At 47.5% G+C, this 24,619-nt stretch overlaps 1 protein-coding gene across 1 annotated transcript in view; it reads right to left on the bottom strand.

Annotated features, from left to right (window-relative positions):
* Positions 1–903: 903 nt before the first annotated feature.
* Plxna4 (plexin A4) overlaps positions 904–24,619 on the bottom strand; it is a 446,010-nt gene continuing 422,294 nt past the window's right edge. The window contains exons 26-32 of the mRNA XM_055602031.1: positions 17,109–17,212; positions 16,462–16,561; positions 14,842–15,032; positions 13,462–13,631; positions 9,229–9,441; positions 4,047–4,197; positions 904–1,846 (exon numbers count right to left, since the gene is read on the bottom strand). Coding sequence (XP_055458006.1) covers positions 1,751–1,846; positions 4,047–4,197; positions 9,229–9,441; positions 13,462–13,631; positions 14,842–15,032; positions 16,462–16,561; positions 17,109–17,212 — 1,025 coding nt within the window. The 3' untranslated portion in view covers positions 904–1,750. The remainder of the gene's footprint in view (positions 1,847–4,046; positions 4,198–9,228; positions 9,442–13,461; positions 13,632–14,841; positions 15,033–16,461; positions 16,562–17,108; positions 17,213–24,619) is intronic.

Raw genomic sequence — 24,619 nt, forward strand, 5'->3', positions numbered from 1 at the left:
GGTATAGCTCCTTTTCCGTGAGAGGCTCATTTTAGTGATGGACAGAAATGACAAGTGATGCATGGAGCATGAAGGAAGGCAAAACTGTGGAATGCTATTAACACCACCTTCTCCAATGCCTCTTTTGTATCCATGAGTACTGGACAACAACAAACCAGAGCTGCCAAAAGAGATTCCTGCTTATAGTGGAGACTGGATCACTCAGTATCTAAGATCCCTTCAAGACTTTGGGTTCCCAAGACCCACTAGTAGACCATGTCTTTTCATAACCACTTGTTACATTTCCGAGCACACATTTGCTTGACTGGCTAAAACAAATTGGCATATCAAAAGATGGAAAAACATAGATGCTAAGGCATGGTTAGTGGTATGCACTGTTCTCTGCATCCAGCCAGGTTCCTCTCTTGGCTCTCCAGTCCCTTCCAAGCACAAGCTCTTGGCTGAGGCTGGTTGGCATCTTGTTTTGTCTTGGTGAGGCTGTGCTTAAGAATCTTTCTTCCAATGATGACTTCAGAGGGTGTGAAGAAGAACCACTGAAGAGACAGTTGAGATGTTGATGAAACAATTCCCACAGAAGTCTAGACAGTCCAGTGACAAAGTCATCTGCATAGCAATGGTACCAGATTCTGCAGGAGGGGTAGGGCTGGGCTATCTGCCCTGGCTTTCTATGGAGTTCTCAAAGACAGTGAGGATGGAGCCTCGGAGACGGCTGGAGGTAGAATCTCCTAGATGCGCTCTGCGGTTCACGGTGAGCGTTGGTGATGGTGACAAAGGAGCATGGAGAAGCCTTCTCTAGACAACACACAAGGCTCTGGCAATGGCCCTTTGACTATGGTCATGACATATTTGAACTTGGGTAGGGTGAATAGAGAGCAGTAAGTGTTGCTTCTGGCATAGATGATTTCTCTCTCTCTCTCTCTCTCTCTCTCTCTCTCTCTCTCTCTCTCCATGTTACATTTCTGCTACTGGGAACCAGATTAGATGATGTAGGAGCATCTCTATGGTAGAATGTAACTGTTAGCTTTCCCGTTTGACTTTTCACAGGAAGGGAAGGAAGGTCTGTATGGACACTTGGAAGGTCTCCCAGGATATTAGAAGGGGACAGAAGGCTACTGGACAACAAACAGGTAGGCAGCAGCCCCTGGGAGAGCATCTTCAAACTTCTACTGGTCCCCACTCTAACATCTATAGGAGGCAAGGCCTTTATCTCAGTTACAAAGCACCCAGGCCCACTGCCTACTCCCTTGTTGTTGAGTGTGTGGAAAGGGATATCCAAGTGATGTCTCCTACTTCAGATAATACTGAGCTCACAGTTGCTTCTCAAAGCCAGGTTTTGGACCACAGTAGGGATTCTCAAAGCAGAAGGTGAATTAGCAGCATAGTAGTGTTCTCTGTTCTCAGCTCCTCATCCTTATTTGAGCCCTGCTGCTGATGCATGGGGCCAGGAGCAGCTGGGAGGAAGAGTGTCACTCTGAGATCATCTGGTCAGGTCCCTCACCATGGGCCTGGCCATTCTTTGACTGACCGAGGGTCAGAGATGTGGTCCAATCACACTGGCAGAGCAACTGAAAGAGATGAGACTCTGGAAGGAGGGAGAGACAGAAGAGGCAGAAAAACGAAAGGAGAGACTGCGCTGCTCGGGGGTTGCTGCTGATGCCTGTCGGAACTTGCACTTGGTAAAGATGATAATCTAGACTGAGGCACGGCTTGGTGTGTCCCTCCCTCCAGGATGGCCCTGGAAGGACAGTTCTCAGCTGTCTAAGCTCATGAGGGTTATGACTTGTTCTAGTTTGTAAGCCAGTTTCTGCTTTCCACACTGGTCATCATGGTCCAGGGGTCCAAGGATCTGTGGAAGGATCAAAAAGAAAAGATTACTAGTCTGGGTATATGTGCCTGTTTCTAGGGTACACAAAGACAGTATGGATGTTGTCAGAGCATTAGTGTACCTGCTGCTGCTGATACTGCTGTGTAAGTAAGCAGCTTGAGTGACATGGGTAGGGTGAGAGTCATATGGACACCCATGTCATCAGCAGCACAGGACACTAACACCTACGCTGTCACGTCTGCATAGTGTGTGCATTCCATTATTTGTGAGGGAAGCCTGACAGGAGAAACTTTGCTGCAGATGCCTATGCAGACAAGCCCCTATCACCTAGTCTCAATGGCATCTGGGGCGTTCCATAGCTGTGCAAAAGTGAGGTGCTCAGGGGGAGCAGGATGTGCTTTTCTGTTATTAACAAATCCTACTTTTCCTTTAAAAATCAGGGAGTGTTTCTCCTAGGGCCCACATATCCACACTTAGAAAGACAGTCAGCTTAACTTTATCTGTTAAAATATCCCTAAAGGAACAAGGATGTAGTTGAATTGGTAATTGGCACATAGTAGCTAAGGTCTACCAAACCCATTTCTGAGGTCAGGTGGTTGACAATGATTGTGGAGTTTGTGGACATTTTTGAGACTCAGAACATGCAAGATTCAGCTCCACCAGCTGGGTGATCTGGGATGAAACATTATCTTTCTGAAAGATCATGACCCCTTCTCTGTAATCTACATCTGCTTTGCTTGGGTGCAGTGGGAAAAGCCCGGTCAGACACGTGAGCACCCTGGGCACAATACCTGCTCCACTGGAGGCATCAGACAAGCATGGTGGATGCTCTCTGGTCTGAAGGTTAGGGATGACAGTTGGTGAACAAAAATGCTGGCTAAGCTTAGGGAGACTTAGAGGCTTCTTGAGCTTTGGATTTGTGACTAGTTAATGCATTTTTAATTGGGGATGTCAATGCTAGAACCGCCCACTGAGTTGTCCAGGAATTGTTCTTTGCTGCTGTCATTACTAAAACTAGACAGGTGTTCTGGTAGGTGAAGAGATGGTCCTTTCCAAGGTGATGCAGGAGTCTTACAATGCTATATCACAGGATATCCTTATTAGCTTGCCTCCCATACGTTGGAACAATTTTCCCTGGACCATCATTGGAATGCAGGCTGGTGGCAGGGGTCCCTCTCCTAAGGGACTCAGTGGTGCTATCCATTAACAGGAGGGTCATGGAATATGTTCTTTATGGCCTGAAGGACACTGGGCTCTGGACCTGCTGGGGTACTTTAACAGGGTTTTTGAACTTCTTTGGCCAACAAAGCTATCAGAAAGAGCCTGGGCTTTGGCGCTTAGTATTACCTTCTGCTCCAAGAAGGGTGGTATGTTGTGCTTAGCCTCAGGGACTCTATCCTGACCCGCTTGGTCTGTACTACACAGCTAAGCAGCTCCCACAGCACCTTTATGCTAACCAGAACGAAGGCAGAAGCTACAGTGGCAGGCGCCCAGGTGGTAGTTTCCAATCAGGGAACACAACAATGAAAAACATGCTTTCTATCTCATTCCATTCTGGTTTTGTTCATTCCCCTTCTGAGCCGTTCCTTTTCTGTCCACCTATTTCACTCTCTTTTATTTGACTCCATCCTATTCCATTCAGTTTCTATTCTACTATGGTCTGTTCCACTCCACAGGATGCTATAGCACACTTTGCCATCCATAAGAGTGAGGAAGTCTTTCCTCAAAGAAAATCAGATCAGAGAGGAAAATGAAAAAAAAAATTAAAGGCAGTAATGGAGGGAAATAAGGTAGGTCTGATGGAGTACATTGATTCCTAGATACTCTGAAAGGTTGAGGCAGGAGGCAAGTTCAAGGTTAGGCTGGGTCCCAGGGGTACGAAGTGAATTCAGGATCAGTCTTGCCAGTTTATGGTGACTATCTCAAAATAAGAAGTAGTAGAACCCTTGCCTAGCATGTGGAAGACCTTGGATTCAGTCCCAGGCTGGGAGGTGGAGAGGAATAAATGAAACAGGTTTTTATACCTGAGCAGAATAGGAGTTGATGCAGAATAAACAGATTGGATCAGCCTCAGTGCCCATTTCAGTACCACAGTGCTAACCTAGGACTGGTTAATAGAATTTCCCTAAAAGATTCATGGAGCTGTTTCCATACATGAAGTATTCAGATACGGCCCCCATCTCCATGTCAATAAGTGCTGGCAGGGCAGGGCAATGCTTACCTCCTCACTGTATTTGCCCACATAGGAGAATATCTCTGAGAGCGCACTCATCGTGTTGAACTCATTCATGTGCATCCGTGACTGCTCAGCCAGATATGCATTCATGTCCTGGTCACTTATCGCTGGCATCTTCCCAATGTCTGAGTAATACCTGTGAGAGGAGGGAGGCAGAAAGGAGCTGGAATCATATACAGAGAGTATACAAGAGACAGAGAAGGTCCAAGAGCTGAGAGCCTATGCTGTGACCAGCTGGGTATCACGTTAATGTCCCATCTGGGCTTCCATGCCATAGCCAGGGAACACCCTCTACAGCTCTTATACAGCAGACACAAAGAAAAGGATATAAGGGGGTAGACAGAGAGGAACCAGAAGTCAGAGGGCTTCTGCCCAGATCATCTACTTTGTTCCCAGTTCCTGGCACAGGGCTCCAGCTTGCCTTGTGCCTCTTCAGCAGCGCTGGAGGTTCTTCTGAACAGTTGCTCTTCCCTGATGGCCTGTGCTCTCTGGAGGTTAGAAGAGAGAGAGGCAGAGGCTGCTGGGAGAGAGAGGCTGGCAGAAGGCAATCAGTCACTGTCACTTGCAGCTGTGCACTGCTGTCAACTGGTTAATTAGACGCCAGCATTTACATTTTTAATTTCTGCAATTTGACATTTTATGCACCAGACCTCTAAGTTCCTCACCAGAGGAGAACTGCACAGTTTTCTAATGAGGAAGTGAGAGGTCCCTGTGCTTCTAACATGGCTACTTTCTAATCCTTTATAATGTGCTGTGGGGTTGTAGGTGGCAGGAAAAAAGAAGAGGTAACTGGAAAGATGGGGAATTACTGGCAAGTCAAGAGACCCTACAGTTGGTGCCCCTAGTTACACCAAGACCCTGGGCTGCAGGACTGTTGCCATCAGCATAAGGAACTAGAATGGGGGAAGAGAGAAGAGATGCCAGGTCAGGACAAGGTAAGGCAAGTGAGGTACAGCATGGGGTTTAAAAAGGTAAACTCCTTCAGGGTTTTATGAGTACTGGTGACAGTGATGAGCCCTTAGACTCTAAGGGCTCAGGCTTTCTTCACAAGTGTCTCATTGGCTCTGCTCCGTGTCTTTCTCAGCTTATATCCCTTCCTGTTCTGACAGGCACTCCTGCCCCATCCCCTTGCCATTTCCCTGACTGATGCCTGTCCCCAACAGTGTCCAGTACTTGGGTGACAGGCTGTCATAAATGGTTCTTTAGGGCTCCTCAAGCCATCAGCTCCAGGCCTACCATAAATGACAGCTCAATTTGTGACCAGAGTCTTTCCAGGCAGGGCTGAGATGGCTTGCCTTGGGCCACAGTCTGCTGGGATTGCCACTACATCTTCAGGGAAGGAAGGGGTAGGGAGAAGACATCTGGTCTCTGGCCAGGGAGGGGGATGGTCAGAGGGAAACACTTGTGGCCTAAAACACCCATTCCCTGCAGCAGGCACGGTGCCCAGTGGCTGTTGAATGGATCCTGCTATGGCTGGCAAGGAGGTCTTGGCCCTTGGCCTGCTGTCTAGGCAAGAAGACAAAGGCTGAATGATGAGACATTTCAGGAAGCAGCTTGAGAACATTTGAAAGATGTGCTGCCCTGGACTCATCTGGACTCCTTCTTGCCCTTCACAACATTCTCTCCCATTCCCTTTCTGTCCTCAGACACCCATGGCCCTTGCATTTTTGACCTGCTTCATTTTGGTCATTTCCTCCACAAGACATTGTTCTTTTCAAGGCAGGCTCCACACCAAAATACTCATCTCAGTGCTCCAACACACAGGGTATGGGTGAGTCATGATGTTCCAGGTACTAAAGGTCCAGCAGGTGTCTCAATTCATTCCCACTAATAAACTATATCTAGATCTAATAAATGCCAACAGAAACACAGAGGTTTCACTGGTGAGTCCTAACCTTGCCATTGCTGAGGAGATTTGTGCCACTGTGCCCTCACAGATCCTGTAACTACCAAGCCAAATAGGTTTGGGAAGGAGAGGTTATCTTTGGGGTCCTGTTCTTGAGAAGCTTGAGCAGCCCTTTCTGTCACTTTCAGTGCTATGCCCAGCAGCTCCTGGAACATGGCTGTGTCCGAGGCTTTGGTCCAGAAAGTTCTACTCTGTCATCTGTAGAAAACCAGAGCCTCTGAGCAGGATGGAAAAAATGGAGGTTCTCACAGAAAGAACGGAACTGTCAACAGCAGTGAAGGCCCCTGCTGCTTCTGTTACCAGCCTGTGAAACTGTCAGGCATCTTACAAACAGCATAGGCTCCCTCTGCTGCCTTTATGGTCCCTGAGGAGCATAGTAGCCTAGGCTAGAGATCATTGTCTACACAGTAAAAAGACCCTTTCTACACCACAAACAGAAGATGCTCAGCATCTTTCCTTTGCAATCATTTGCCTCCTGCAGGGTGCTTGAGTAATGCAATTCTCCAAAGAGAATATTTAGGAAGTGTGTGTGTGTGTGTGTGTGTGTGTGTGTGTGTGTGTGTGTGTGTATGTGTGTGTGTGTATGTGTGTGTGTGTGTGTGTGCATGTGTGTGTGTGTGTGTGTGTGTGTGTGTGTGTGTGTGTCAGGGAAGGAGATGAGAGGGAGGTGTTAGAGGAATGGAAAAATAAGAGCGGAGAGGGCAAAATCAGACCAGAGACTGGAACCTTCTCATCTGAAGCTCACCAGTGACATGCTGGCTAGGATGTGCCTTGCAGTCTTCTCCCTCATGTGACATCAGGTCCCCTCTGTGTAGCCTCATCTCTCATAGTCCTCTTTGCCTTGAGGAGACTGGACGTGACCAGAACATGTCTGTGGTCCTCTGCTAGCCCCAGGTGAATCAACTACAGGGCCTTATCTTTGAAAGTTCTGGATGGGTGGAGGCAAGTGGCTACAGGCTACTCAGTTACCGGCCTCCTACCCTGGTCTCAGCCCCAGGCTATCTGCTATAAGCCGATTCAGTCTCTCTTCAGGGCTCAACTAATGCTTCCACCCCCTCCAGGGCTTTGGCCAGCCCATAGCTAGCCAGTCTGTCCTACCCCACCCCATCCCCCAGCCTAACCATGACCCTTATGGAGTCTTTTCTGCCTCACATACAGTTGTTTCCTTCCCACTCCTGCCACGCTGGCCTTCATGGTGGGACTTTAGTAGAGAGGACTTATCGATTGTTGAGACTGCACTAAAGCCCGAACAATGAACTCCAAACAAGTGTTCTCATCAGCTGACTGCACACGAAGAACAGAAAGGTCAGCCTTGACCCCCTTATTGAACTCACAGAATTTCTGCCTACAGTGAGCCCTCTCTTCACAGAGCCTCTGAAAGTCCCCTGGCTACTCCTTCCCCATACCAGTGTTGGCCAGCTCTGGGAACCTGGAAGGCTGGCTGCCATTTGCTCTGACAAGAAGGGGTTGGGTCCCACCCCTGGCTTCAGTGCACTCTCCTTGCTAAGCTTTGCCCAACTTAGGTGGCATGTAAGCCCCTGGGTCCCCCATCAGAGCTCAGGAAGTGCCTGTTCAGGGAAGGGCTCTGGATTCTTCCATGTTTGTGAATATGAGTTGGAGGGGTCGACAGAAGCAGAAAGTGATCTTTAACTGAGTGTTATCATCAGAGGACAGAAATGCAGATGAGAAAGTCATCTTGAGCCTCATGTTGTGATGCCTCCTGAATCTGGCTTTCAGAGGCCTCTGTGAATGGATGACTGAAGTCTCCAGACCCAGAAGAATGAAGGCCTCACTCCTTGTCTCCCCCTTCCCAACTCCAGCTTGTGGGTATTGTTAGATGCTCAGAGGTGAGAACTGCAAGGTGAAAGGGGTCAGGCCCAGTGTTTTCCATGTGTTCAGTACACCCAGAGTGGAGCCCACAGATGTATCATGTCAGCTTAGTGGGTATATGCATGAGAAACCAGCTGCGCAGCACCCCACACCCCACTGTGCTGCTTCAAGGGCCAGCTTTACTTTTGTCTGTAACTAAAGCGGGGATCTTGATGGCCACTGGCAGCTGTATGGCACAGAATCCATTTGGGTTCCTTCAAAGGTATATTTAAACGTTTACAACTTGTCACCTTCTTCATACTATGGTGCATGTCATAGATGACATTCAACATGTGGCATGCCCTGGAGCAGTCCCCAGTGAGCTAGCTGCAGCTCTTGTCTACTCAGCTCCTACGGACAAAGTCTGCACACAGTTAATGAGTGAGGCTCACATTGCTAGGGACAGCCTTGAGCTTTTCCCACGTAAAAATCTGAAGAAATCTGAGAATCAGAGGGTAATGGAGTACATATAACCAGAGGGCATGATACTCATGTAGAAAATGTTATAATAAAGCCTATTACTTTGTTTAATAAACATAAAAATTAGTCTTTAAACAAACAAACAAACAATCACAGAAAAACAAAACAGAAAAACAAAGAAAAGCCACACCAAATGAGGTAAAGCTGATCAGATACCAGGTTCAGGAGACTGAACTGTCAGGTTCTCTCAGTGAGGTCAATACAGCAGTCAGGGTTCTAAGGAAAGCAACAGGCTCTCCTCTCTGCTCAAACTACAAGCAAAACCCCAACTGGGACAGTGGAAGTGGGGAATCTTCAGGGAGTCGCCACCACCACCGTGACAAGGTATACAGAGGCGGAAGCGGAATGGAGGGCTGGAGAACGATTGGTGGGAGGATGTACGTTTGCATGCATGCATTGTGCACTGTGTGTATGGTATATTGTAAATGGACATGGATGCATATAGATATGTGTAGATATATGCTTGTGATTTTATGTATACATAGTATATACAAGTGTTCATGGTACCTATGCATGCATGCAATATTGTGAATACGGTCCATGCATTTGTTTGTTATACATGCTATGCATGCATATGTAGTATCTGTGTGTATGGTACATGTATGTGTTGTGTGTGTGTGTTAGCAGTGGGGAGAAGATCATGGACCACACCTCCTTCTGGCTTAAAAGACACTTTATCCGCTAAGATCCATGCTGTTCCATATAGGGAGGTGGGTCACATGGCAACTTCTGCTATGGTTACCGGTGCTTGCTCCAGTAAGGAGGCCCTGAGCATGGATGTTCCAGCTGCAGGATCAGCTGAGACAGTGACTAGTCTGGAAGCTGCAGCCTGCTTGCAGCGCAGCACTCCCTGGTCCATGGTCGTAGCCTGCTCCAGCCAGGCAGCCTCAGGTTTCCACGGGGCATGCTCACCTCTCCACCCAGTTCTTGTAGCTGGGAATGTCCTTGGCATACAGCAGCTTGTTGGAGGGAGAGTCCTTGCCCAGCCGGTGCTCTGATGTGGAACAAGAATCCATGAAGGTCTGGGCCACCACAGAGAGACAGGCATCCGTGATGCTGTTCTTATGGATGTCAAACACAAATTGAGGGTTCTTGATCATGTTCACCCAAAACCGCAGGGGCAGGCTGTGTGGAGGGAAGGAGCAGCTGGTCAGGGATGACGGGGCAGTGAGGTGTAGCCTGATGGAGAGTTCTGAGAAGGAATAACAGCTACACTTCACCGAACCCAGGAACCATCTGTGACTGCCGTGGGAGTCAAGGGTACAGGCAGAGAAGTGGGTCTATTCAGCATACAGGAAGTCAGCATGATTGAGGGTAGGGGTGCAGGCGCGATCATCTAGAGGTGCACCATTGGAGGAACTTGAAAGGATGTGATACCCAGTTGTAATGTGGGACTCTGAACCTTCCTTTTGGCATGAGCGTCAACCTATGCATGTTACAAAGCAGAATTCTTAATTCCTATCTGCCTTTGCTGGGATCCTTTCTTTGGTGAGCTTTCAGGAATCTAGATTTTTGTATCTGACTGCTTACTGGTTGGCCGAAGTCACACCCTCACTTGCTGTGTGGTGCCAAAGGCTACCTCCTGCCTGGTGACAAACCTGACACTGAGGGTGGATGTGACCAAGTGATCTTTTACCACCAAGCTGCACAGAGCACCAACTCCTTATCAAACTCAGAGTGTCCTATCCCTTCCCTCCTGTCTTCCAGTCAGTACCTACTACCTACCAAGAACTTGGCTAGCAACAGGGAATACTATGACTGGGACACATCCTTTGTCTCCAGAATCCTGCAGCCCAGGGTTATAGAGACATATGCAGCCAAATGCATGCAAACAACACTTCCTGCTGAGCACAGAGAATGTTGGACTCAGCTAGGTGCCAAATCTACCCAGAGAGCAGCCCCTGCAGAGGCTCCTCAGAGGGGATACTTGGGACACTTGACAAGTTTGTTCTTCACTGTTGTTGTTTTGTGTGTGTGTTTAAGGAGGAGTATACTTGTGTGTTTGTGCATGTGGAGACTAGAGGTCACCTTCTAGTGTCATTACTCAGAAGCCATCCACCTTGAATGTTTTAGTTTGTTCTTTTGAAACAGGGCTTCTCACTGGCTTGGCTAAACTGGCTGGCCAGAAAGCTTTGGAGACCCTCTTGTCTCAGTCTCTCCAGTGGTAACTTACAAGTGTACCACCACGACCAGCTTTTTCTATAGGTGCTGGGGCTTGAACTCAGGCCCTTGCTTATGCGTGGCAAGCACTTTACAAGTGAACCATCTCCCCAGTTCCCCATCTTCCCAGCTCCGCATTTCCCCATTTCTCATGTAGTCCAGGCTGTCCTTAAATTTACTATGTAGCTGAGGATCCTTCTGCCTCTAATTCCTAAACACTGGGGTTACATGTGTGCACCACGACACACAATTGTATGTTGTACTGCAGATCAAATCTAGGGCTCAAACATGCTCAGGCCCATGCTTGACTTATTTTATTTTAAAACAAAGGTGTATTCATTAGGTGGGCTGCAGGTAGGGATCCACATACAGACACAAAGAGAAAATTACACAGTGTGGCCTGGTTCTGTAGTCACTGAGTTTGCTAGACAGAAGAAGACCCGCAGGAGGAGGACCGTCCCGAAGGACACCTCTCTGGGCTGTGCTTTTCCTGCTCATTCTACTCTGCAGCTCCCACAAGCCTGCCAAGCTGCTGCTAAGGAGGAGGACAGTGCTGGCAGGGCTGCTTCTCTCTCTTTGCTCGCACCTCTTTGCCTCCTGCCTCTTCCCCTGATGTTTTATTGTTGTTTTGGTGGCTGTGCTCACGGTTGGTGATAGTTACACTGCCTGCGTGTGTTTGGCCTGCCTTTTAGAACTTAACATCTTTGAATTACATTATTTCAAGGCATCAGATACAATATTTTCTCTTGTCCTATCTGCCAGCAGCCAGTCTGTATAATACAAACAACAAACACTATAAATACGGGAAAACCTGACATTCATGGATGCCAACCAATCAAAAGCATTTATTAAGTCTCCACAATGAGTGTCACAAAAGGTTTGGACAGGCCCACTGAGGTTTGCTAATATTTGTTGTCTGTCATTTGCTTTATCACTGCGAATCCAGGATAGGAAGTGAATGGAGTGATAGCATATAGGTACCGGAGCTCATGGTAGCTTCCCACCCTCCCTATAAGGTGGTCATGGTCTCTGGGCTTGGAGATCTGAATAAGAGACTCAGTTTCCCTTCCAGTTAATTCTCCTGCTCCAATATCCCCTGGGTTTCCCTAAGTCCCACTCAGAGCAGAGGTGGTAGGAATGCACATGGTGGAGAAACTGTTTATCCCTGTCCCTTAGCCCAGCAGGGAGGCAGGTGCGCCACACAGGAAGAGAGGCGTGATGAAAGCTCCTGTCTAATGAAGTATTAGCATGTTATTAACATCGGTGGTGGTGCTCATCTCTGCCCGATTGCAGCCACTCCGGCTAAATGAGAAGGGCTGTTACTTAACAGAGAGCCTGAAGGGAACTGGTAAGGGTGGGGTGGGGTGGGAGAGGCACCTTGAGTCAGGAATGAAGAGACAATGCCCTCAGCAGGGACAATGAACTCAAGTCCACAGTCATTTCTAATTGTGTCTTGTCCAGCGTACCAAGGGATCAGGGCAGGGGCAGGAGATGACCTTCTAAGGAAGAACTTGAAGTGATGTAGTTCTTCCTACAGTACATGAACTGTGATTATTTCCTGGGCTTTCTATTGCCTTCTCAAGTCTCAATGCAGCACTTGTGACCTTGGGATATTCAGAAAGGAGGCTGGCATCTAGGGGGGTGGTTTGCAACATCATGTGTTGCTGGGCAACACCAACAGAAGGGCTCAGTGGAGCACTTGTCCTACGTGAAGGTGGCTGACACTAGGTAAAGATGTAGTCAGAGAGATGTAGTGGGTGCTGTCCCTCAGACTCCTCCAAAAGTCATACTGACAGGATCCAGAGAGGAAGACACTAACTCATCAGATGTATAGGATGGAACCCAAGTTCTAGAGACCTCCACTTTAGAAGTATGGAAAGGACTCTGCTGCATGGGCTGACCCTCTTTGGGGGCTATTGATCCTCTGCAAGTGGAAGAGGGAAAGTCCACAGAAGATGAATAGCACTGATACTTCAGGCTGACTTCTGCCTCCTCAGTTTTCAGGTCTGGGCTGCTGGATGGGCATCAGGGTGCCTAGTTGTGTCCTGGAGCCTGGCCAGTCCTAGGAGTTATAGGACTGGGCTCTAGGCCTATGCTGCATTAAAACAAATAGCTGGGGAAAAGTGACTTGAAAAAGACCATCTAAAGGTGATGAGGTTCAGCTCTAGAGGATAAATCTAAACATCAGCTAGCTCTGCTGTAGGTAGAACTCTCGAGCAGGCCATTGCTGCCCGAGTCTCATCAATATTTACTGAGCCCCATTTCCTCAAGGTTCTGCATCCTGTTTTGAATACTGATGCTTGCCTTGTGACTTTAACCTCAAATAGAATACTCGCTATATACAGATGGTGAAGACAGTGGGGGCCACGGTGGAGATGCCTGGAGTATTGTCAGTAGTTAGAAAATCCTGTGGCCTCCAGGGAACACAAAGTTACTCTGGGCAGCTTTTGGAAAGGAGTTTGGGAAGGAAAAGATAATCTTATTAGGTGGGGTTGGAATGTTTCTTGTTCAGCTGGGTGCCATCTGCTTGTACCTCAAAACCCTACTGACCTTGTCCAACATATGTATTTTCTAGGCTAGCATTTGTCCATGTATAAGGACAAATGTCTCTCTTGTCCCACATCCTCATCTGCCAGCTTACAGGGCAGGGATCCTGTCTGACTCATCTAAGATCTTCAATATTGGATATATTGTCCAAGGAAGTAGCTGAATGCCACAATGCCTGGCTTAATGGTATATATTAACTTTTTCTCATTGGATTAGCATGGTATGGTATCCAGAAAACTTACTGGAAAAAATGGTACAAAGACAGATTAGAGGAGAGGAAAGTGAGAAGATGGGGAAGACCAGAGACTGGGATTGATTAGATACTCCTCTAGGAGGTAGACAATGGCTAGCTCATTTCCAGAAAACCTTTCTCCCTGATACAGGCCTGGGTGTGCAAGCCACTGGTCATTCCAGATGTGCCCTTCTACCCTTACTCACCAGTTGCTCTTCCAGGTATGGCGGACATGTGGGTCGTGGATGCCATGCTTATCAGCCTGCTCATCAAGGAAGTCGAACATGTACTTGATGGCTAGGGGCAAGGCAGAGCCACGGTGGGCTGTACTGAAGATGGTCTCGAACAGGTCATCCACAAACTTCTGCAGTGTGCCCTGGGGAAGGGGAGACATTCAGATCCAGCTCAGCCTAGGCAGTTCTGCAGAAGGGTTTGAAAAGCTACCTCTGGGACAGGGCAAGTGAGGTCAGTGCTCTGCCTCACTGCTAAACATGACACCAAAGTTGGGGAGTGACACTCTTTATCAGATCTTCTCCCATTTCACAGGTCTCTGACAGTTCTACCTTTCCTCTCTACACAGAACATAGATAGAGACAGATGACAAGGCAAAACCACCTCCCTCTGCCAGCCACAGGGTTTGGTTTCATATCTCTGCCAGTGCCGTTGTATCACTTTCCAAAAATGCTAATGAGATTTGTTCAGAGCTGACAAATATAATCTGTTGGTTCTGCTTGGCCACAACCCACCCTGGTCAATGACCATCTGGGTCCATAGAAGGACCAGAGAACCCAGACTCTTAAGAGAAAGGCTAGGATCGTAGGCACAGATCATCTCCAGTATCAGGATTAGAAATGGTGTCAGCAAAGCTACGGCTACAGCCCCAGTTTCTGTCCTTAGTGATGGTACATAGTACCCCTGAGAACAAGCTGTTCTTCTCTAAGGAACAGTGGGAGAATGAGAATGGATGTAGCAAGTGTCTATAGCTGAGAAGGGGTGCTGAGGAGGGTGGAGGTAAAACTTTAGATTGTGTGCTAACTCGTGTCTGCAGCGATCTGCCTGGAGTGACAGGTTGAGCAGGGTCCTGCAGCTCAGTTCTGAGGCATCCCTAGGCTTATGACATTGCCTGATAGGGGAGGACAACAAAAGGGCCTGGTGCACACTTAGCAACTGTGCTAGCAAGTATGTATATGCATGATGTGAGGGCATGCATGTGTGCATGTGTTTGTGCATGTGTGTGCATATGTGGAAGCCAGAGGGGAACCCCAAAGTGTCTTCCTTGATCCCTATCCACAGTTTTTGAGACAGGATTTTTGCTGAACCCGGAGCTTGCAACTTGGCTAAACTGGGCAGCCAGCAAACCCAAAGCAATCCCCTTTCTCAGCCTTCCCAGCACAAGCAAAGCACTGTGTACAGAATGTCTCTTTTAACGAAGGCTCCTGGCTTTCAAACCTGGGTTCTCATGCTTGCATAGCAAGGTCTTTACCAACTGAACTGTCTCCTCAGCCCTCAGCCCCAGTGTTTTCCTGGCAGATGAAGGACCTTTCTATGAAAACACACTCACTACACCCTGCTCTCAAGTCCCATACCTTTGTGGCCAGTAGTCGTGTCAGATAGATCTCAGACACCATTTTGCTCCCCCGATCCCCTTCCTTCTGGTCTCCATGCTCATGATTCTTCACCAGATGCCAAAGCTTGACCCCACTTTCCAGGTCAGGGGTGATCATGGGTGTTCGGGAACGGAGGCTGTCTGGGCTGCCTGTGTACCGGATCATGTTCTCTGCCAATGCGAAGAGTACAGCAGCCCAGTATGAGTGAGTCTCTATAGTCCTACCCCCAACAACTCACAGGACACCCCTCTCCCCAGCCAAGGCCACTATTGTCTCATCCTTCCTACCACAGGCTGGCACTGTTACTTCGCCTCAGTGTGGCACATTTCCCAAAATGCTTATGTCTTTCCTGCCACCTCCAGAAATTATCTGCAGCAAATTCTACCCACTCACACAGCCCCCACACTCTTGTACTTGGTATTGAGTCAGCCCTTAATTATTCAATTTGTAGAAACGTAAGCTTGTACTTCTTTTATGCTTTTCCTTGTGCATGCTCTCAAGTCCTGCAGTGTGTATCCAATTAAGTGTACGTGGAAGAGCAGGTAGACTTCCTGGATGAGCCTTGGCCAGGTGAGGCTCACCAGGCATCTGCTCGTCTCTGTCCTGCTCTGGCCCAGACCACTTCTAACTTACTTGACGAATCGCCTTCCTCTCTTTTGTGTGGTGGTAAAATGGGAACTGAACAGGCGAAGGATGATGTCCTGCTGTGCCCAGCTTGTGTGTTCACCTCTTTATCATCTACAATAAGTTTGTCTTTTTTTTTCTAACAAGAATCCACTGCTCATGGTGGTTATGTGTCCCCAAGCACATAAATAGTGGAAGAACATGGCATCTCTGGAGCTTTGGCATTATGTCCAGTATTCTTCCCCTCCTCGCCGTTCACTCCACTGCATGATAATAGTGTGAGCTTTACCAATCATTTAACCTCTGTGCTTCCGAGTTATAACCAACATAAATAATACAGGAAAATAATAATTAATTAATTCACTAGATTATTGTGAACTTGATGTGAGATGATGGGGGAGAGTAAGACTTTATAGACTGTATGAGCTCATGAAGGTTAGGTTCTATGTGTGTTTGTGTGTGTGTGTGTGTGTGTGTGTGTGTGTGTGTGTGCGCGCATGTATCCATGGTGAGCATACATATGTGTGTGCACATCTGCAGAGGCCAGAAGTCAACCTTGTGAGTCATTTCATAGGTGCATCCCCCATGATTTTTGAGATGGTTCCCTCACCATTAGGCTAAAATGGCTACCCAGTAAGCTTGAGGTACCCTCCTATTTCCCCTTCTCCAGAGCTGAGATTAGAAGCATACACCACCATGCCTGGCAGTTTTACATGAGCTCTGGAGATCAAACTTAGATCCTCAACTTTCACAGCAAGCCCTTTATCAGCTCAGCTATTCCAAGCCCTGTGTTTCTTTTGCCTGCAAATAAAGTTTATGCCCCAGAGGTAGTGATCAGAACCAATTACCTCTGTCCCATCCTGGCTGTCCTTCCCAATCAGCTGACTGATCCTCTACCCTAGTGAATGAGGTCTGTTGGCCACACCTGCTCAGGATACTCCTACCTTCCGCCCTTGACACCTGATGAGATCTTACCATATTTACTTGCTGAAGTCCTGGAGACTGTGGAGTTGTTCACTGCATTATAGGCTGTCACTTGCTTGGATACTAAAGCCACCACAGAACCATCCGGAACCTAATAGGATAAAGACTTCGAAGGGCTTGGGCACGAAAACTCTTCCCACTCATCCCAGGAAATAAGGACAAATTAGGATTATTTGGGGCAACAGGGGATAATTAGCACCTTGATGGGGACTTGGTATTTGGGGGCTTCTTTTTTCCCTTGATAACACAACACAAAGACCAGAGTACTAGCTATATTCTATCTTATAGCTTTGGTATGGAGCAATTTCTGGCAGTAGCCCCTCCCTCCCTTTTATCCTCCCTAAACATTCTGGGTATCATACTGCCTTAAATTCCCATGAGGCCTGCTAAGCAAACAACCTTGGGGAATCTGCCCACACCCTACAAGGATGCATGTCAGCATTCTATCTCCAATTAGGCTAGGGAGCTCTGACTGGGTGACATCAGCTCTCCCAGCGTCACCAAGAATAATGGATTGCTGGTGAAGAATGCATTGGGGGCTTGGTGTCTAACCCAGAGTGGCTGTAATTTAAAAACCTACAGGTTCCAAGGAAATGGCCATCTACTAGGCCAGCTCCTGGCTTCTGTGGTCAGCTCACCTGGTAGTGGGCTACTGTGTTGAGTCTCTTCCAGTCATTCTCGATCTTGGTGGTGATATCTTCATCCTGCAGGATCATCCTCGCCCCGCTTCCTTGTCTCCACTCTGCAGGGAGAGTGGTGGCAAATCAAAAAGGCCCTTGGGTCCTCCTTGGGAGCAGCCTGCATGCTTCATAAAGGTATCACATAGCACTATCTCCAGAACGCACTCACAGATAGACCAGAACAAACAAAAATCTCTCAAGAGCATCAGTTTGGATGTTCTCAAGGCAGAGAAGGCAGAGAGGGCAGAACACTAGTTCTTGTCCTAAGTCAACGAATTACATCAAAACAAAGTGTGTAAATAGCACCACTTGTTCTTCCCTGCACCTGTTTGCTGTGAGAGCTCAGAACATCAAGAAGCTACGCAGTGTACACAGGATGAATGAATGAACTAGAACTCTACAGGACACAAAGTGCTCAGCAAAGCATTGGCACCCATGGTAGCCCCACTCACTGGCTGTATCAGAAACTGCTGGAGCTGGTAAAATCTGTGCTGCAGCTTCACTCACTATAGCCCTTCATCTTTTTCCTGTGGTATGCCTTGCAGGGAAAGGTGAGTCCCCCTTGGAAGAGGACTAAGTAAAAAGTGTGTGGACCATTCTTATTCCCCCAAACTCCCCTCTCCACAAAACTAATGTGGATAATATCCATCTTAGAATCTAGACAACACTTATTATTTTAATATATTCAATATATATGTTAAGTGTATATGCATATACACTATATATACACATATGTATGTATGTATATTTATGTATATACACACGCATATATAAAATCCCTGCCTCCCTTCTTCCACTTCAACATATGCACCCCTGGGCCTTGCTGATGGAGCACACAGAGGGAAGGCACTAAGAGCTTACTGCTCATCAGCTGGAAACCTCTGCACTATTTAGCACAGATCATATGTGGAAGGAAAATGACACATTACAATCTTGAAATAAACACACGGAAGTATATGTACATATACATGCTCACACATATGTGTGTGCATACACATGGATACCAATCCCATGAGCACACACTGGAATGGAATAACAGCCTCTTAAAGTCCAGCATAATGTGTCCCAGGCACATAGCTGTTGCTCTGGTTCCCAGAAGCCCAGACAGTACTTCTTGGCTCGCAGCTGCTGGCACTCTTGAGTTGAGTAGAACACTGGGCTTGCTCAGAGTGCATGCAGATAGGTACAGCTTCCCTTGCATAGCACTGCCTGCCTGGCCTGCCAGAGGTTTTGTTCTGTTTTGTTTTGTTTTTCTCTATGGGCCCCAGAACCACATGTGCACATTCTCTGCTTTGTTTCCCTCCTGCCAGGGTTGGGCTGTGCCTCCCTTTCTGGCCCCATTTGAGGCACAAAAAGTTCCATTTCTTCTTACACTGTACGTGCTGTGGTTAGAACTGTTCATTTCACCAAACATGGGATCCAGGCTTAGAAGGGAAGTGTCTCACCCTGGGGAGGTACAGAGGGCTCTTGATATCCTAGCCCAGCCTTGCTTTACCAGGACATCCCTGCTAAGACTCAAAGGAATGTTTGCTAACTGGAGTGGAGAACTCACTGCAGATGCCTGTCTCTGAGGCCTGCAGATAATTCTGCTGGGATTGCTCATGGTGATTTGGGCCTGGGACAGGTAGGTGATGTGCTGGAGAGAAGGACTCTGTGAAGTACCTGATGGCCCATGTTTCCATCTGTCATTGGGTTGTGCTGTTCCCTTTTGCTTTGCTTTTTTAACTCCCTGCAGGTCTGCAAACTTTCAGGCTAGAGGAAGAGGAATCACTCCATTTTGGTCAAGCAGCTAATTCTCAGTACAGTGGACCCTGGTGAAGACCAGCGAGGCTGAGGAACATGGCAGTGGGCAGCTTCTGTTTGCATGGTGAATGACGTTTGGTGGAGTCAGAAGCTGTGTGGAGGGCACGGCAGACATCACAGGGGAAACTTCAAGGCATGCCAGGAAAGGTTCTACATTTAAGACTATCAGCTGGGCTGGGGAAGGTTCTCCTTGAGGTCCAGATCCCAGCCTTCTAGCTTGGTAGACATAGTGGCATTCATAGTAGGGCCACGGACATCTCAATGGCATCTAAACAGTGACAACAAACTGCTGATTCCAGGCCGATGTGTAGATGTGTAGCATTTCCATTGCAAAACTCCCCTTGAAGTTGTTCAATGCATAGCCTGTCCAGGCATACTCAGCAGCCATAGTTCTAAGTCTTGTCCAGTAATTATGTAAGCAAATGGGAGTCAGTTTCCATGCCCCCACTTTTAAAAGTAGGGCAGACAAAGGCCATGTCTACCCAGGGGCACAGAATGTCCTTGGAGTAAGAAATTGGTGATACTATATACCTAACCATCAGGGCTCACACAGTGCACAGGGCACAGGACTCCCTTGACAAATATTTATTCAATGAATGAATAGGTGAACAGACAGGCAAATGCAGAAAGGGCACCCGTGGCTTAGTAATGGCTGCCTGTTTCATACTCAGTACAAAGAGGACCTCACAGTTGTATATGTTGATCCCATGGCAGATGACAGTTGGAGGTAAGCTGTGAGCTGCTGCTAGCAACCTGAGAGAAAGGATTATGGGAACTGAGAAGTGCGACCTCATCTTTGATTATTGTCCCACATTCCACCGACATTACAACAGAGAAAATGAAAAAACAGGTCAGTTCAGGAAGCCAGACATAGACACCATTGTGCCAGGCCACTGTTCAGTGTACTGGCCAGCTGAGTTCACATCTAGGGAACTTCAGTCTTCCATTTAGGGTCACTTGATGTCCACAAAAGGAGTTCCTGTGCTCTTGGTGTGTTCAGGGCAGAGGATGTGTATGGATGCAGCTCAGGCACGGCCACCTAAGGCCGGCCATGTGAGTGTGAAGAATGAAAACACAGGGTTGAATTTGCACCCTCAACTGTGACCAGACCCACACTTGCATGTGGCTGGCCTACTAAAATCTCCCACTTGGAGCTTTGAAGGTCTGACAGACTGCCAGTGGGCTGCTTTCCTTGACTCTTGAGCCTCTGTTTCCACAGTGACCTTCCATATTGATGGGATGGCCACGTTTTCCCCACAGCTAGGATACTGGTTAAGGATGCTGGGCAGTGGGCAGGCAGGACTCACACTTACCACTGATGCCAGTGCTTGGTCACAGGCCCTAGTATTACAGGAAGATCCCTCTGGGATACTCAGTATTACACCCTCTAACCCAGGCCCATGCTTGGGCAAAGTTTATCTGTAGGTACCGGGAAGGCGATAGCTATTGTCTTTTAATCTCAAACAGTTAGGGATATCTCCTTAAACACCGACATAAGGACTGTGAGATGGACTCAGGGAGCACTTAGCCTTGCCTTCAGAGCCCTTAAGCCTGTTATTTTTGTTACTTCTTATACAGAAAAATTGCTATGTGCTTTTAACCTAAAGTATCAGAAAGGTTTAGAAAAAAATAAAGATATGTGCCATTCCAACCTACTGCTGATGAAAGAGAACCTGGGTGTTTGGGTGACTGCTACTGGCAATTTCATTCCTGGGACTGTAGCAAAGAAGAAAGGCCCTCCAATTGGCCACAGAGCTGATCTCTGCATGGAGGAGAGTGTGGGGTACAACTGGAAAGGACCCCTAAATATCTAGATAGACTCTCAGTAGATCAACAAGGAAACTGCTCCCCAACATTTATTCTCCTTGTCCAGCGTCCCCACATTACCTCCACTGGAGGGTTCAATTCCCATTCCATGTCCACACTGACCAACCTTTCACCCTGCCTTGGAACCTCCCAGAGGCTGGCTCTTGCTTCTTCCCATCCACATACTGTTCCATACATCCTATGCCCACCACATACAAAACCCAGTTTCTGAAGCCCCAGAGCTCCACTGTCAGTCATTTATCTGGATTCTCACTGCCCTCCTCAATCATTCATTTGCTTTTTTGATTTGTTTATTGGCTCTTCAACAAATCAATATTAAATGTTTCCTATGTCTTCAATAAGTAGACATAGGAAAAATCTGAGCATGGACTTAGGCTCAGCTTTCTGGATGCTCTTGTCCTATTTCACAGGCTTGCCCTGATAGAAGCGTGAGCCATTAAGCACTAGGAAGGAAAGCAGGCACTGAGGAGTAGGCAAAATCCAAAGTCAAAGCTGGTCTCCCTCCCTGTCCGATGAGCAGTCTGTGCTTCTGACCTACGTGTGAGTCCATAAACTCTTACCCATACTCGGAGTGACAAGCTAAGCTGAACTTAGGAGGTATGGTAGGCTTGCCATCTAAAGATATGAGACGCAGTGCCCAGGGCCCCGTGCTACATACACCACTGTCTGTTGCCTCAGAAAGCCCCTGGAAGGGTCCGCCCCTTATTTTGTGTGCTGTATTGTTGCATGTTCAATGTCAGATTTTTTTTTTTTTTTAAGCAGCAAAGGAATAAAGAGTTCAGGTCTCCAAATTCCGGGTTCTATGCTTTCTGCAGCAGATGAATGTCCACCATAACCTGTGAAAACTAGTACTAAAAACACTCTTGGCCTGATGACATGGCTTGTCAGGTAAGATGCTTGCCGCCAAACCTAGCAACCTGAGTTCAATCCCCAGGAAACATATTGTGGAAAGAGAGAACTAACTCTTTTAACTTGTCTTTTATCTTCCATATGTGTGATACAGAACCCATGTGTTTCCATAACCCGCCATACGTACATAAAATAAATTAGCTAAAATGTTTAATAAAATTTAAAAATAAAAACCTTCTCTTTGTGTCCCTGTCTTGCTTTGTATGAGGTGACCACAGCAGGATAGCCAAGGGGCAATGCAACAAGTCAGCCAATGGCAGTGCTCTGGGTAGATGCTGAGACAGATGGGTTGCTCTTAGAGTCCAGGGAGGGGAAAAACTCCTCTGGGTACTGAACATACCTCTGGGTACTTGAGCATACGCCAAGCTCCAACTAAAACATGAACCTTGGGTCTGGGTAACTCTTGACAATACCTTCTGCAGATGAGGACACCGACCATATCATCTGGAAAAGGAACCTGCTATGATTATCATGCTGAAAGGCAGACCATGAAAAGTCTCAGAGCTCCACTCTGATCAAACTACATTTATTGGTGGCATGGGGCTCTGGGCAATGCAGTGCAGGGCAGGTGACAGAGGTGAACAAGACTCATATTTACTGAGCTTCCCAAGGGGTTTGGATGGAGACAGGAAGAAGCATGGTATGAGAGGAACCATGCAGGAAAGGGCCACCCCAAGCTGGACTGTGAAGGACAGCACACTTCTGCCTAGCTGATGAAAGCTGTGTGTTCAATATGGCACTTGTGTGACTCTGAATTCACTTGTGTGAATCTGTAATTATGAATAAGTAAGGTGGAGAAAAAGGCTTGAGGACTATTGAGTGTCAGGTGATGCCCATAAGATCCAATAGACAAGAGCACAGCACATGAGGCTGTAGGATGGGGAAAGGTAAGGGGAAAGGCCAATCTTAGAGCAGTGAGGGTGGAGAGACATGAAATAAGGCAGAAATGTGAGGGGTGACTAAAACTGTGAAGGGACAGGGCACAGATCACAAGAGTGTTCAGGATCTGTTCCAGAAGCACTTGCAGCTGCTGCTGGAAGATGGGAACATAGTATGTACACAAATCTTTGAGGAGGCATATAGTTGGCAGTGAAGAAGAAATCCTGCAGGACAGGAGAAGAAATCCTGCAGCCTACCTGGAAGGGAACATTGCCTCTGAGAGTGTTTCTGAGAGTCCTCCCACTCAAAAGCAGGTTGAGTGGAGGGACTAAACCATTCTGAGCCCAGACTACTTCAGCAGGTCTGGCACTATTGCCCTTGAAGTGTTGCCTACAGGTAGGCTCACACATGCATGGTTATACACACACATACACACCACACACACACACACACACAGAGAGAGAGAGAGAGAGAGAGAGAGAGAGAAAGGGAAGGGGTGAGAGTCTGGCAGAGCATAGCTCCACAGCTCATTTCATTGTTTTATTCCAGGCAGAGCGTTCTTTATACTTTGTGACAGCCTGAAGCCCAGCTCTCCTGTAGTCACTCTCAGATGGTCTTGTCCCAGGAGGCTGTTGCTGACAGGCAAAATGAGAAGGAGACTACATCAGGAAAGTCAGAGCCTGGAGGCCCTGCTTTCCAACAGGCACTTCAATTTCCACCCCTTGGGCTTTGTGGCAGGCTCTCTCCAGAAGCCCACTCTATTCCATCACACAGAGCCCATGGGGGGAACTGCAAGAGGAGACAAGGTGCTCTTCTACACACCTGTGACCAGGTAAGGCCACGGCAACCTAGCAAAGGTCTTCACTTTTTCTATATCTGTTGCCCTGGAGGATCTGGGACAAGGACCACAAACAAATTTGGAAAAACTTTGAAGAGGGTAAGAATGAGTACTGGGGTTAGAAATTTGGCATGGTACTGTAGAACTGTAATCCTGACTGCTCATGAGGTTGAGGCAGGGGAATTAGAAGTTCAAAGTCTACCTGGGCTACAGAGCAAGTTGCAGGCCAGCCTGGGCAATTTAGTGGAGACACTGTCTTATAATAAGAAGTAAAAAGAGGTCTAGAAATATAGCTCAGTAGCATGTTTGTCTAGCATGCACAGGGTCCTAGGTCCAATCCACAGACCTTTGAAAAACCACAGCAAAGGGTAAGAAAAGTGACGCCAGCGGGGGGGGGGGGGGGGAGGTGACCATCTGAAACTATTTTAATGTTTTAGGTGACCATCTAAACCATTTATTGTGACAGCAAGTTTTCAAGTAGAAAATGACTGACCTATGAAATTTAGGGTTTATGAGAAGTAATTTCTAAAGTAGAAATGCAACATAGGTCTTGTAAACTGTGACGTGCCCTACCCTAGCTAGTCACAGGAGAGGCAAGGAAGGGGAAAGTCTCTCAGCCACCACAGCTCAGGGGACTTTTGAGCCCATGGTCTCCTGTGTGTTACACAAGCACTATATACCTGGCTAAGCCAAATCCAAATCCACAGGCTTCACTGCTTTCATTTTTTTATTCCAAATCAAGGTCTTACAAGTTTCCCAGTCTAGCCTTGACCTCATTCTGTAGCCTGGGCATACTGCCTTGAACTTGGGATCCTCCTGCTTCAGCCTTCTCTGCAGTGGACAGTCTGATACGTTATGATACATAACTGATACGTTATGGCCCCAAAGAGTGTGCTGGGTCAAAACAGAATTAAACAGGCAGGTGGTGGCCATGGGGAGGAAGGAAGGTGACCCTGGTATTCCTATGCCTACATAAGGAGAAAATTGCAGGCTGAGACCTCTCCCACCACAGCTCTGCCCCACAGGCCCATGTCTTGCTCCAGGCACCATAGACAGAGAATAGGCTCACTCACAGAACAATTTGTTATACTTCCACCTTCCAGGGAGAGAGGAAGGAAAAAAAAAAAAGAAGAAAAAGAAGAAGAAATCCCATTATCTTTATCTGTCCTTCCCATCGGCCAGAAGAAAATGCAAACGGGGAGAGACAGCTGCT

This window comes from Psammomys obesus, unplaced genomic scaffold (genome assembly GCF_907164565.1).
Source record: "Psammomys obesus unplaced genomic scaffold, mPsaObe1.curated_primary_1811, whole genome shotgun sequence".
Taxonomy (NCBI): Eukaryota; Metazoa; Chordata; class Mammalia; order Rodentia; family Muridae; genus Psammomys; species Psammomys obesus.